This window comes from Botrytis deweyae, assembly GCF_014898535.1.
Source record: "Botrytis deweyae strain B1 chromosome Unknown BDEW_015, whole genome shotgun sequence".
Lineage (NCBI taxonomy): Eukaryota > Fungi > Ascomycota > Leotiomycetes > Helotiales > Sclerotiniaceae > Botrytis > Botrytis deweyae.
In genome coordinates this window covers 359,866-373,553 of record NW_024066222.1, presented here as the reverse complement: position 1 = coordinate 373,553, position 13,688 = coordinate 359,866, and the positions used below count along the sequence as shown (strand labels likewise).

The window sequence follows — 13,688 nt, the reverse complement described above, 5'->3', positions numbered from 1 at the left end:
ATATAAAGAAAATAATCTCTATAAATAAACGAAATAGTTATATATTCTTATAGAAATTATTAATTTGTATAAAATAAAATAAAATATTATATTATAATTTTAATATTCTTTATTAAATGAATTTTTCGCTTATTTTATAAATTAAATATATTTATTTATCTTAAATAAAAGAAATACTATATATTCTTATATATATTATTAATTATAATAAAATAAAAACTTAAAATATTTAATTTTAATTTAATTATTCTTTATTAATATAAATATTCGCTTATTTTATAATATAAAGTAAATTAATATTCTTAAATAAACGGAATATTATATTTTCTTTTAATTATTATTAACTTTAATAAAATATAAAGTAATATATTAGATATTAATTTAAATATTCTTTATTGAATTTATTTTCCGCTTGTTTATTATATCGATAAATTTATTTATTTTAAAAAAACGAATTATTATATAAAATTATATATACTATTAATTGAAATTAAATAAATTATAGAATATTATATTTTTGTTTTAATTATTCTTTATTAAAATAAATTTTAACTTACTTTATAAATTTGATTTTTTTTCTTTATTTTAAATAACGAATTATTATATTTTCATATATATTATTAATTTTAATTAAAGAAAATATAATATATCAGATCTCTATTTAATTATTTTTTATTAAAATAAAATTTCGTTTTTTTAATAACTTTAATAAATTTATCTGTTTAAAACAAATAAAATATTATATATTTCTATATATACTTTCAATTTTAATTAATTAAGATATAATTAATTAGATTTTTATTTAATTATTTTTTATTAAAATAAGTTTTCGATTACCTCATATTCTAACTAAAAAATAATTCTTTTAATAAACGAAATATTATATATTCTCAAATATATTATTAACTTTAATTAAATAAGATATAATTTATTATTCTTTTTTAAAATAATCTTTTACTTATATTATAATATAAATAAATAATCTCTTTTAAATAAACGAATTATTTTAATTAATAATATATATAAGAATAAATAATATTTTATTGATTTTAAAGAGATCATTTTATTATATTATAATATAAACTGAAGATTATTTTAATAAGGAATAAATAAATAAAGATCTAATTATTATATTTTATTAAATTAAAATTAATAAAATATATAAGAATATATAATATCTCGTCTATTTAAAAAGATTATTTGATTTATATTATAAAATAAATAAAAGATTATTTTAATAAAGAATAATTAATATTAATATTAAATATATTATATTTTTATATAATTATTATTAATACTATATATAAGAATATATAATATTTTGTTATTTTAAAGAGATTATTTTCTTTATACTATAAAATAAGCGAATATCTATATCAATAAAGAATAATAAAATTGAAATTTAATATATTCTATTTTTATTTAATTAGAATTAATAATATATATAAAATATATAATATTTCGTTTGCTTAAAGAAAATAATTCTATTTATATTATAAAATAAGTAAAAATTTCTTTTAATAAGAAATATTTAAATAAAATTTAATTAATTATATTTTTGAATTAAAATAAAAAACATATAGAAAAATATAATATTTCGTTATTTAAAGAAAATAATTTTATTTATATTTTAAAATAAACGAAAATTTATTTTAATAAGAAACAACTAAATAAATTTTAATATATTTTAGTTTATTTTATTAAAATTAATAATATATATAAGAATATATAATATTTTGTTTATTTTAAAATAAAGAAATTTATTATATAATAAAACAAATAGAAAATAAATTTAATAAAGAATATTTAAATTAATATCTAATATATTATTTTATATTTTATTAAAGTAAATAATATATATAGAAAATATTAATATTTTATTTATTAAGAAAATAAATTTATTTTAATTTATAAAATAAGTGACAACTTATTTTAGAGAAGAATAATTAAATAAAAATCTAATTAATTATATTTTATTAATAAAAATTAATAATATATATATAAATATATAATATTTTATTCTTTTAGAGTAGAAAATAAATGTAATAAAGAATATTAAAATAATATTAATATATATTTTATATTTTATTAAAGTTAATAATATATATAGAAATATTTAATATTTCATTTATTTAAAGGAGATTATATAACTTAAGTTATAAAATAAGCGAAAGGTTATTTTAAAAAAGAGTAATTAATTAAAATTTTATTTAATTAAAGTTTATAAATTATAACGAAATATATAATATTTCGTTTATTAAAAAAAAAATTATTTAAATTATAAAATAAGAGAAAACTTTTTTAGTAAGAAATAATTAAATAAAATTTTAATATTTTATATTTTATTTGATTAAAATTTATAATATATATAGGAAAGTATAATATTTCGTTTATTTTAAAGAGATTAAATCTATTCATATTATAAAATAATCGAAAGTTTGTTTTTATAAAGAAATTTTAAATAAATATCTAATATTATATACGTTATTTAATTTCAATTAATAGTATATATAATTTTTATATAATAATTCGTTTATTTAAGATAAATAAATTTATCGATATAATTAAAAAAGCGAATATTTATTTTAATAAAGAATAATTAATAAAAATCTAATTAATGATCTTTTTGATTAAAATAAATAATATATATAGTAATATATAATATTTCGTTTATTTAAAAAAGATTATTAAATTTAAATTTTAAAATATGCGAAATTTATTTTAATAAGAATATTTAAATAAAAATCTAATATAGTATATTTATTCAATTAAAATTAATAATATATATAAGTTTATATAATATTTCGTTATTTAAAAGAAAATAATCTATTTATATTCTAAAATAAGCGAAAGATTATTCAATAAAGAATAATTAAATAAAAATCTAATATATTATATTTTATTAATTAAAGTTACTATAATATATACAAGAGTATAATATTTCGTTTATTTAAAATAGTAAAATTTATAAATATTATAAAAAAGCGAAAATTTATTTTAATAAGAATAAATAATTAAAGAATAATTGAATACATATTTAATTAATAATAATAATATATATAGAAATATATAATATTTCGTTTATTTAGAAGAGATTATTTTCTTTATACTATAATATAAACGAAAACTTATTTTAATAAAAAAATAATTAAATAAAAATCTAATTAATTATATCTTATTTAATTAAGTTTAATAATATATAAGAGAATATATAATAATATATTTTATTTAAAGAAGATTATTTAATTTGAATTATAAAATAAGCGAAAGATTATTTTAAAAAAGAATTACTAATCAAATTTTAATTAATTAAATCTTCTTTAATTAAAATTTATAAATTATAAAGCAATATATAATATTTCGTTTATTTAAAGGAGATGAATTTATTTAATTTATGAAATAATTAAAAGTTTATTTTTTATAAAGAAAATTTAAATAAATATCTAATATTATATATTTTATTTAATTAAAATTAATAATATATATAAGATATATAATATTTCGTTTATTTAAAAGAGATATACTTATTATATTATAAAATAAGCGAAAGTTTTTTTTTAATAGAAAATTTAAATAAAATTTTAATGCAATATTTTATTCAAAAAATAATAAATATATAAGAATATATACTTTTCGTTTCGTGAAAAAAAAGGTTTAATTTCCATTATAAAATAAACGACATTCGATTTTAATAAAGAATATGTTAAATAAAGGTCTACTTTATACTTAATATCTTGTTTATTAAAAATTAATAAGATGTCCTAAGAAATAATAATATAATGAGTATTTTCTATATGTATCTTTTATCTTCATATTTCTTTCCATATTTGAAATTCGTAATTCGTATTTAAAGCTGATATTACGTATTCTAGGTTTAAAATCTAAGATCTAAAGAGGATAGATATAGAATGAATGTATAGAATAGAATGTTCTATTCTTATTCTTAATCTCCAATCTCCATCATGTAATCTAAATCTGAATCTTCTTCATCGTATAGGAAAGAGTATCGAAACCTGCTCGATCTATTCTATCCTATCCTTTCTATTCTCGAAAATTGCGTCGTCGTGTGCCAGTAAACTGGAACTGAAACTGAAACCCAGGCCTAAATACAAATGCAGATGCTATGAGAAATTCCCTCAAGAGTGCACGGAAAGAGTCGTCGTAGGATATCGTACCTCCTCCACCCTCTCCCATTCTATGTTCCACTACAAAGCCCTTCCGGTTTGTTCAAGCCCAGTCCATCATATCATTCTCATCTACCCTTTCCAACCCATTCTTCCTCTCCTCTCCTCTCCAACCCACCCCAGCCAACCAAACAAAACTCATCCACAAACTCCAAAGTCCCCCTGACACCCCACCCCACAATAACTCTCGCTCCCCCCACAATACCCCACCTGACTACAACACTCTCCAAACGCACTACCCTTACACGTCTGACCCTTCCCACCTCCACACTTCCCATCCTCACTCGTCCCCAAACTCCCCGCACTCACCACCGTCGAGCCCGCCGCATAGACACCCCCTGTCTGTTCCGCCGCCGGCGCAATCGTCGCCGACGCCATCGCCCCCTCCAACTTAGCAAGCACAGGCGGCCCTGTAAAATCTCCCCCCTTACACCCCTTCTGAATATCCTCACAATGCGCCTCCCACGCCCGACACCCTTTATCCCCCGTCGGCGGCGCACAATCATAACAAACTGTCGTCTGGTTCCAGCAATTCTCGCTCGCATCCCAGCACCCTGCTTCGGTGGTATACGCAACGACTTCAACGCCCCACCAATTAGCATTCGTGATTGCCGTATCTTGCGGTAGAAGCCCTTCATTCTGCTTCGCAGTGTAGGCTGAGAATTTCGCGGCCTTGCTACCGGTGGTGTTGGAGATGCTGGAGATGCCGGGTTGGTAGGGCGCGGGTCCTGCCATGGTGTAGGGTGTAGGTGGGGGATTCCAGATGTTGTAGAGGACGGATGGGGAGTGGATGTTGACGTAGCCGGGGATGCTGACTGTATCTTTTGGGACGGCGGTTGCGGTGGAATCGAGGTAGATTTGTGCACAGCCGGTGTAGAATTGAGGGTTTGGAGGGGTCTTATCAGCTTGATGGAGGGCAAGAAGTTCGGGCCGAGCGAGGTAATATCCACCTGCTAGATCGCTGGGGATGTTGACGGAGAGGTAGCCATTATTTTGGATAAGCTTCTCGGTGCACCATTTCTGTGCGCTGTTATCGTAGCCTTCGTCCCAGATTTTGAACCAGCCTATAGACAAGTTAGTTTTGCTAAGAAACATAAACAAAAAGACACCTAGGCTTCCCGCTTTCAGAAATCCAAGAAGAAGAAAAAAAGCAAAACACTTACCAGAACCCACGGCCGTATCATTAATAGCCGAAGCCACACGCTTCATATACACCGCACAAGGACCCTTATGATTCGGATCGATGGCGCCTCCCTGGGAACCATCGGCATACTCTCGAAACAAGAAGCTCAATTTCGCCGTTTGATTAACCGCGCAGACACGCTCGACTCCTCGAGTCCCATTGAATCCTATCCTAATCATCAGCACCCTTCAATACATCTCACCATAAGGAAAAAACTGACCACACGCCATGGAATCACTATCCAAATCGTTGATGGGGAATGTAGCCGTGCTAGGATCCGAGGGCATGCGCACACATGTTCCATCGCCCTGCGATACATCGTTTACAAAAAGTGTCGTGAAGACTGTGTGCGCAGCTACCAGCTGAGAAGAGTAACATGCCACCAGGGCGAGTGTGAAAAGAGATAGATTCATGTTTCCTCGAAAGATCAACTTCTGGAGAAGGTGTATAAACAGTTTTGAATTTTGTACCGATGTTTGTGGGTAGTATGTGAGAAGAAGTGAGACAAACAATTGCAAAGCAGAGGATCCTTTTCTAAAGAACCAAAGGAGTGTGGTGCTGTGAATGAAAGTTAAACAGAATCGTGATGATTCAAAAAAGTACTGGCTAATAAGAAAAAGAAGGATTTGGTGTGCTATTGTACAGAAACAATAGTCGTTTATATTGTGATTGTTTCCATACGACGAACTTTTCGTTTATGGGCTCGAATCTCCTATTCACTTCAACGGTTTAACCATTCATTCACCAAAAGTAGATTATTAGTGATTGAGAAACCGTATTTTGTGATACAAGCATGTAAGAATTTACTTTTTATTTATTCTGGTGTTTCGATTCAGAGACAGACCAAACTACTGGCATGCTAAAAAGGAAATGTATCAATCCTATCATCTACACAATGCACATCAATCCTATAACCTACAAAATGACCCATGGAACAATGCGGACATGAAGTAGTAGGGTCAAAGGCGCAGCTGGAGGAATATTTATTACATGTATGACAACACCATTCATTGGTTCTCCGTTTTCCTCGAGAAATTGAGCAGGGCGGTAAAACATTTTCGTTTGGTTTCAGAAAACGGCCCCTTTCCTTGGCCTGAGAAACAAACGCCAATTACCCATATATCACTTACCTAACTGCCCAAGTACCCAAAAGTTACACCTGCATTTTTACAGCCGCAATAAATTGTCATGCACCTTTTGCATGTCCATCAGGGGTCTCCTTTGCCATATCGCTCACTACTCATTGCAAATTGCATCAAAAGGAACCATAATACGGGAATCATCCTCTAACACAAGCACGACATGACTTTCAATGCCTGCGAATAAATGTCCGATGCATACACAATCCCTTGGATTGCGAACAAAATCGTACTCCGAAACACTTTGACATTGGAGGAGAAGAGATTCATTTAAATTCATGCACGGCAATCCACCGGCGGAGGTCAAGGTATACACAAAAACTTCGTCCCCTTGAGCCCCTTAGTATTAGGCCAGTTCATCGACATGTTTTTTCCAACATCCTTTTTACTTGATATCTTTTTTCTTTGTCCGCTATGCTCGATTTAATACATTTATGGTACACCCTCCATCAACTCGTCATATCGTGAAAGCATTTATTCGTTAATTTTTGCAAGGATACTGTAGCTAATGTCAGTAACGTATTCCGCGGGCAGGAGAATGCGCAAAGGACATTGTACTTACTCATGGTCTCTGAACAAAGAGTATTCCTCTTCTCCAACCTTGACTGGCGATCCTCCGTACTACTCCTAGTCAGCGCAGCTCAATTGTCCATATGTTCCATAACTTCCGACACCCTCGTTCTTGATCCATGCTGCAGCTATCCACCTCATCTGCAAGAATGACCCCAAGCAAACAAACACCTTTGGAACCTCCCGCCTCATCTACCACACACCCATCGAGCTTACCTGAGGAATCAAAACTTTGTCACCAGCCTGCACGCTACAGCTAACTCTCTTTCCATCCTTGTCCAAACCTCCTGGACCAACAGCCAAAACTCTAGCCTCGTTGAGCTCCTTGACACTCGATTCTGGGAGAAAGATACCGCTGGCGGTTTTAGTCTCAGCCTTAATTCTCTGGACCAAGACACGGTCGAGGAGAGGAGCGAGGGACTTGATGGACTTGAGGGCGGTAGACTGCAATGTGAATGATCATCAGCAAATATAATACAGAGGGAAAGCCAAAGTGCTCTGTAGGTTTTATAAGAATTGAAACCGCCCCGAACTATGAAGTCTTCAAGGCGCAAGTAAATTGAACAGCTCACTCACCATTTTGAGGGTATTTAAAGTTTGAGTAGAAAGTAATTGGCAGAAAGTTGTTTGGAGTAATATCAAAGAATTGAAGCTCGGAGGACTGGGTGTGGAGAAAAATAATTTGTACCTCTCGGGTTTCTCGAATCTTCTTTAACCGAACATCGGCCATTGATCAAGACACCCACCTGGTCACATGATAGCGCACATTCCTCTGTCCACATCTCCATACACAGCAGTGAACCCGTTACAGAAATTTGCTCAAATTATCAAATACTGATGCTTGAGGGACGAAGATTCAAGAATAGTATGAAGCTTCCAAGACTTGAGAATCCGTTAAATTGTCGAATCTTGGCTGACATGCTATCATCGAAAACCCCGCATACTTTGGATCAACGAGCAAGAAGGGAGACAAACATTAATGGAGGTCGTGGAGGGAATAGAAGTGGTAGGGGACGCGATAATTGTAACAAAAATAAGAATAAAGTTACGCCAGAGGGATCGGAGTGGATGACATTGTCGAATTGTCACTTGAGCAGCCGAATTCTATCAGTGATTCACGTTTGAACTGTTCAAATAAGTAAATAACAAGGTCAATCGTATTTCAAGAATTATATATATTTAGCTATGCTTTAATTAAAAACAGTCGTTAATATCATAAGGACTCAGCAACATTCCTATCTAAAACGACCTCGAGGTATGTATCTAGTAACGATTCCAAAATAATATAAGACCTCCAACACTCCTATGGATATACAATCTACCGCAATTCCTCTACTATCTAAAAATGAGCCTTATGCACTGCACTGTGAAGTAGTGCCATCAATATGAACCAATCAACCTAGGTAAATCATCCCACCCAAAACGCCCCCTAATCCCAACCCTGACTATGCAAATGAAGTGTCATCCAAGGCTACGTAAAATTCGTTATTTTGAGGAAGGAGGTGGTGTTGGTGGCTCAAGAGTATGTGTATGGCCTGGAGCCGATATGGGTTTGCCATCTGAGTCTTGACGGCAAATCACTGTATCTCTTACCCAGGGATTATCCAGTATCTGTGCCATCGTAGCTCTCTTCTTTGGATCCAGCTTCAACATCAATCCGATAATTTCCCTACTCTCTCTGGGTAGGAGACGGAGTAATCTATCTGGTCCTTTAATCACTTCTGGCTTTGGTGGCTCAGGAGGCTTCCTTGATTCAATGGAATTAATCAAGGTGAGCATGTCAACATCAGAACCGGAGCCGTTGGGACCATTTTTCGAATTAGAGGATTTGGTATCCGACTCCTTTGTGGCTGGTGTGGTTGCTCCATTGTGATGTTCTGTTTTTGGTGATGGAGGAGAGGCAAATAATTTGAAGGAATTATCCGTCATTCTAGGCATTTTCCATGGGAATCGGCGTAAAGACATGCAGCAGAAGATGATTGCAAGGGACCAGATATCAGCTGGCTGTGGGTCATATCTCTTCTCGTCATACACCTCTGGAGCGAGGTAAGGATCGGAGCCAACAATACCTACAAGAATATTAGCATGATCTTTTGAGGAAATTCAAGGTAACGTACCACTGGATAACGTGATGCCTCCTTCAAAGGGATACAAGAACACGCTAGCACTACCAAAATCGATAATCTTCATAATACCATATTGGTTAACCACAACATTATCAAGCTTCAGATCTCGATGGGCTAGGCCCATACTATGCAAGTATGTGACACCACTCAAAATCTGAAGAAATGAGCAGGTAACCTCTTCTTTCGACATTTTACCAGTCATTACAACGGCAAATAGATCGTAAGGTGCATATTCCATAACCTCATACCATTTTCCTTTCTCTTGCACAATATCCAATGTTTCGATAATATTACCATGATGTAGAGTTGATCCTATACAAAATTCGGCAGTTACTTTCTTCGTGTATTCCTTTTCTGACTCATAAGAATGTCTGGCGCGAAACTCCTTCACGGCGAATGTTTTACCATCACTGCTTCGCTTCATTAGACGTACGGAGCCTCCAGCTCCAGCTCCAAGAACCTTTCCAAACTTGCCATATTTCGAAGTTAGCCCGTGGTCATCACCAAATGGAAGCTGCTGCCCTTTGCTAGATGGTGATGCTTTATTTATTGAGCTGCCAGATTTAGTAGATGGTGTTGGAGAGCCAGCACGCTTGGATTTATGTTGACCAATTTTCAAGAATCGCTTGAGCTCTGACATGGAACCGTGAGCTTTGTGTATTGTTGATGCACTATCATCGTGGACACCTGATAAATGATTTTTATGTCCGAATAATCCAGTATGTCGTTTCTCGACACCTTGTGCCGGTGTCTTTCCATCTGCCGCACTTCTGGAGGATCTAGGCAAGCTAGTTGTGGATGAGCTTGGAGATTGTCGGTTTTTTGCGCCTACCGCGCCAAATCTGAACCTCGACTCAATAGCTTCGGCATTCTTGGGCTGCGGGACTCTTCTAGATGCGGCGTAAGGATCATCTATATCACCGGCTGGTGTAAAGGGTCTGCTGTAGGCCGAGGGAGTAGCAGAACGGGCGGGACTGGGTTCTCGAGATGCAGGAACGGAGGTATCGTTTGCAGTAGGACCAATCGAAAAAGTATGATGTGGTTTTGATGATTCGTTAGAATTGCTATTAGGGCTAGCCATTATTTGTCCAGAAGATCCAGGTCGAGACGCGTCAGCGTTTGTAGTTGAGGGTGAGGTTCTAGGTGGTGAAATCTGAGGTGTCATAGCCGCCGGATCCCCCTCCGCAGCTACTTTCTGGACTGGAACCCCCTTTGCTGCTTCGGTCGGAGCATCTCTCGATCGTGTTGCAGCAGGGGTTATGGGTGGAGAATGCATGGATGATGTTCGAGGACTTTGATGGGGAGAGGGTCGACTCGAAGAACTGTGTGTGTTATATCGGCTAGCCTCTCGCGAGTTCTCTTCGGTTGAGGGTATCTACAATTCAAAGAGTTAGTTGGATAGTACAAGACTCCAAACAGAAACAAAGTCAAATTATGAACAATAGCAATATGCGCTATTGTGGGCCATATAATGCGAATTCCTTGCAAAGCAAATTGTGGTTCTTAATGCATAGAGTCTACTAAATCTAGCCCGTGGTTCAGCCAAATTTTGGCGTTGTTACAGTTTGACACTTCAAGCTGAACTATCAAACCACAGATTGGCAGAACCCGTTGAAATATAGATCGTTGCAAATAGAAATGACGTACTCTCGAAGCTGGTAGAGACACAGGCTCGAATGCAAAATGGCTCATGCGACGTTCTTGTAGATGAGTTCCTTGAAGGGTTTTCGATAACTGATCTAAATCTACCTGCTCCTTATTTAACATGTTCTGCGTAGCCGTGCTATGATCCAGACCAGCGAAGCTTGCATCCGGTGCTATTTGCTCGTTGACCGCGGCGAACCGGACTTGTGGGGAACCTTCAGTAGAGGATTTGCCGTTCAATTTGAAAGGTGTAGAGCCTGCGTGGCCATTGTTAGCCTCATTCTCTCAATATATGTTGACAAGATGTCGTGATTGGGTCGACAACAGCACGAGTAAGCGCAGAGACTCACCGAGCGGGGCCGTCTGAGTAGACGACGATGATTCTTGAGGTTCAGCCATAGTGAGAGCGATGGGGGGTATAGGATATTGGAGCAATTGCACTATGGTCGAGGATAGCCCTCCGGAGCCTTCACGAAAGTCGGGGCAGGTTGTAAGTGAGAAGGTTGATTCTGAAAGGAGAATTTGGAGGTTTGATGGTGGGGCTTTCGGAGCGTTTCTCTTGAGTCAAAAGCGGATACAATACTGTAAGAGAGCAAACTAAACGGAAGAAGAAGCCGAGATGATAAGTTTTGCACCAATCGATGAATGATTAACCATCAGATTGAATATTCAGCAAAGAGAAAGATAGAAAATGCAAATGGAGTGAGTAATCAATCGTACAAAGCATGTACTGGTATTGGTATGTATGTATGTATGTATGTATGTAATTTTGACTGTTTTATTTTAATGAAGTCTTTGAAGATTCGAGTGAAGAATCTACTCTAACTGATTCGACTAGATCATGTACAACCAAGAAATTTATGTACCAGTTAACAAACAGTATGAACAAATGGTCAAGAACTGGTAGCGGAGGTAGTAGGAACACCAAGACCGGATCTTTGAGGATTTTCAATGGATGGTGGGTAGTAGACTGGAGTAGCCAAAAGTCAAAGTCGAAGTCAAAGTTTTTATTAGTGGAGGAAGGATTTTGAATGTTAGGTGGTGGGTGGAACAAGAGTAATAATGATGATGACGGGTTACCGGTTAATAATAATTGAACCTTGAATGCGAAAAGCCCAAGAGACCCTAGATCATAAGCAATGTCTAAACTGGAATTGGCAAGGTAATACTCGATGCTTGATGAAGTAGGAAAGGTCCGATATAACAAGAGGAGGGAGAGACGCGAAGATGTGTGTACCAGGTAATCTGTAATGGAGAATATCAAGTGTGATAGGTCGGATTTGCATCGGCTTTAATCAGGACAAGAAGATAGATGACTGTAGTGTGACGATAGACATGTGCTAGATGCAATTCCGATGCCTTCTTTATTTCCTTCGAATTCATGTGTATGATGTATGATGTATGATGTATGGTGTACGGCGTCCGGTGTCTGGTGGTATATATGATGTAAACCGGATAATGATTTACATTGAATTGATCGAGATGTTATGTTCGGCGTACCAAAATATCACCCAAAGGCGTCGATGGAGCAATTATGCAAAAGGCTGGGTTGGATGAGATGGAGAGAAATTGGACCGTTAATTTCAGAAGCATTCCAGGTACTCCCAGAGATTGAAGATAATTTCCATTGACTCGCATTCATTTGGATTACGCATAGCTTACTAATAACACCACAAACAACCTTGGAATGGAAGTCTTTGCTTCCCGAGGTCTTTTCTACATGCGGTCAGGCTGGGCAGTCGGTTGCCGCTTGAAAAAGAAAAAGGAAAAGTTTTTACGAGGTACGAGGTCGAGGAGGTCTACTGGCAATCCCTTCATTCTCTAACTAAACACATGTGATGGAAGAAAGAAAATCGAGTTTTTTTCTACGTGCGTATCTACTCTTGTCCTCACCTCAGCAAATCACATCCGCTGAGATTATCTACAGAGTAGGTCTCGACCACGATCATTCCGTTTTAAGCCAGGTATTATGGAGAGGTGGATCGAAATTTTAACACAGGCAGGATAAAAATAAACAGATGGAGGAAATTTAAAGCCCAACCTAGAACTGGACTTTTACAGAGGCACGTAGACTCGAGGCAGACTGTACGAATAGTCGTTCAGTAGATGTGGCTGACTGGTGATTCTATATTGTTGAAACCGCCTTGTGAACCTGGATGAGAAAGGGGGGCAACCTATCAATAAGTACCGACTGGCATGCCATCTTGACTTCCGAAACTCATTACAGCAAACTCATTACAACAAATAAGGCACATGTCTCTATGTAATTGGAACCAGCAATTCTCATACAATGGAGACATTTGTTCCGTCTCGAGTCGCTCAAATCAGAAGACCCAAATCAATACCAGGCATCTCTAATTGCTTCGTTCGCCAAAGTCTTCATCTTGCACAGCAGCTCAGCAGGCACAAGATTATGCATGGCGAGTCTACAGAGGCGCCTGCGTGCTTGTACAACATTAGCATCGTATTTTGTCCCGGCACATCCGATACTGAGCATCGTTTATGAGTGGATCGTTGTACATTCTTGGGGGGGCGATTTGGTTTGTAGATCTTCCTGCTTTATTGACACTTAAGGCTGCATTGGTCGTAGATAGCTGGGCGCGCTGGGATACGATGCTTCTAGGTTTCTTCTAGAACTCCACTGTCAAAGCCAAGTCCAAGTGATACCGAGTGTTACCGAGGACAACCCCTGAAGCCCCGATTTCGCTGCTGGGGTTGCGCAAAGCGTTCCAGAAGGATTGGAGGAGATAGTTACACGTGATCCAATTAGCTCGAAGCAATCCGGAGTTCGTCTCGGATTTCCAATGAGAGACATCCGTTCCGTGAAGAGACATCTTAGGAA

General features: G+C 34.9%; 4 protein-coding genes across 4 annotated transcripts; 1 reads left to right on the top strand and 3 right to left on the bottom strand.

Moving 5' to 3' along the window:
- Positions 1 to 4,322: 4,322 nt before the first annotated feature.
- EAE98_006821 (uncharacterized protein) lies at positions 4,323 to 5,780 on the bottom strand (the record flags this gene model as incomplete). The annotated part of the gene is made up of 3 exons (XM_038954444.1): positions 4,323 to 5,248; positions 5,348 to 5,533; positions 5,588 to 5,780. The coding sequence occupies 3 exons, from the start codon at positions 5,778 to 5,780 to the stop codon at positions 4,323 to 4,325; spliced, it is 1,305 nt and encodes a 434-aa protein (XP_038809124.1).
- A 1,200-nt stretch (positions 5,781 to 6,980) lies between these two features.
- Positions 6,981 to 7,655, bottom strand: EAE98_006820 (uncharacterized protein; the record flags this gene model as incomplete). The annotated part of the gene is made up of 4 exons (XM_038954443.1): positions 6,981 to 7,005; positions 7,069 to 7,127; positions 7,293 to 7,520; positions 7,653 to 7,655. The coding sequence occupies 4 exons, from the start codon at positions 7,653 to 7,655 to the stop codon at positions 6,981 to 6,983; spliced, it is 315 nt and encodes a 104-aa protein (XP_038809123.1).
- A 906-nt stretch (positions 7,656 to 8,561) lies between these two features.
- EAE98_006819 (uncharacterized protein) lies at positions 8,562 to 11,245 on the bottom strand (the record flags this gene model as incomplete). The annotated part of the gene is made up of 4 exons (XM_038954442.1): positions 8,562 to 9,145; positions 9,194 to 10,577; positions 10,850 to 11,103; positions 11,197 to 11,245. The coding sequence occupies 4 exons, from the start codon at positions 11,243 to 11,245 to the stop codon at positions 8,562 to 8,564; spliced, it is 2,271 nt and encodes a 756-aa protein (XP_038809122.1).
- A 1,891-nt stretch (positions 11,246 to 13,136) lies between these two features.
- On the top strand, positions 13,137 to 13,352 carry EAE98_006818 (uncharacterized protein; the record flags this gene model as incomplete). The annotated part of the gene is made up of 1 exon (XM_038954441.1): positions 13,137 to 13,352. The coding sequence occupies one exon, from the start codon at positions 13,137 to 13,139 to the stop codon at positions 13,350 to 13,352; it is 216 nt and encodes a 71-aa protein (XP_038809121.1).
- Between the last annotated feature and the right edge of the window lie 336 nt (positions 13,353 to 13,688).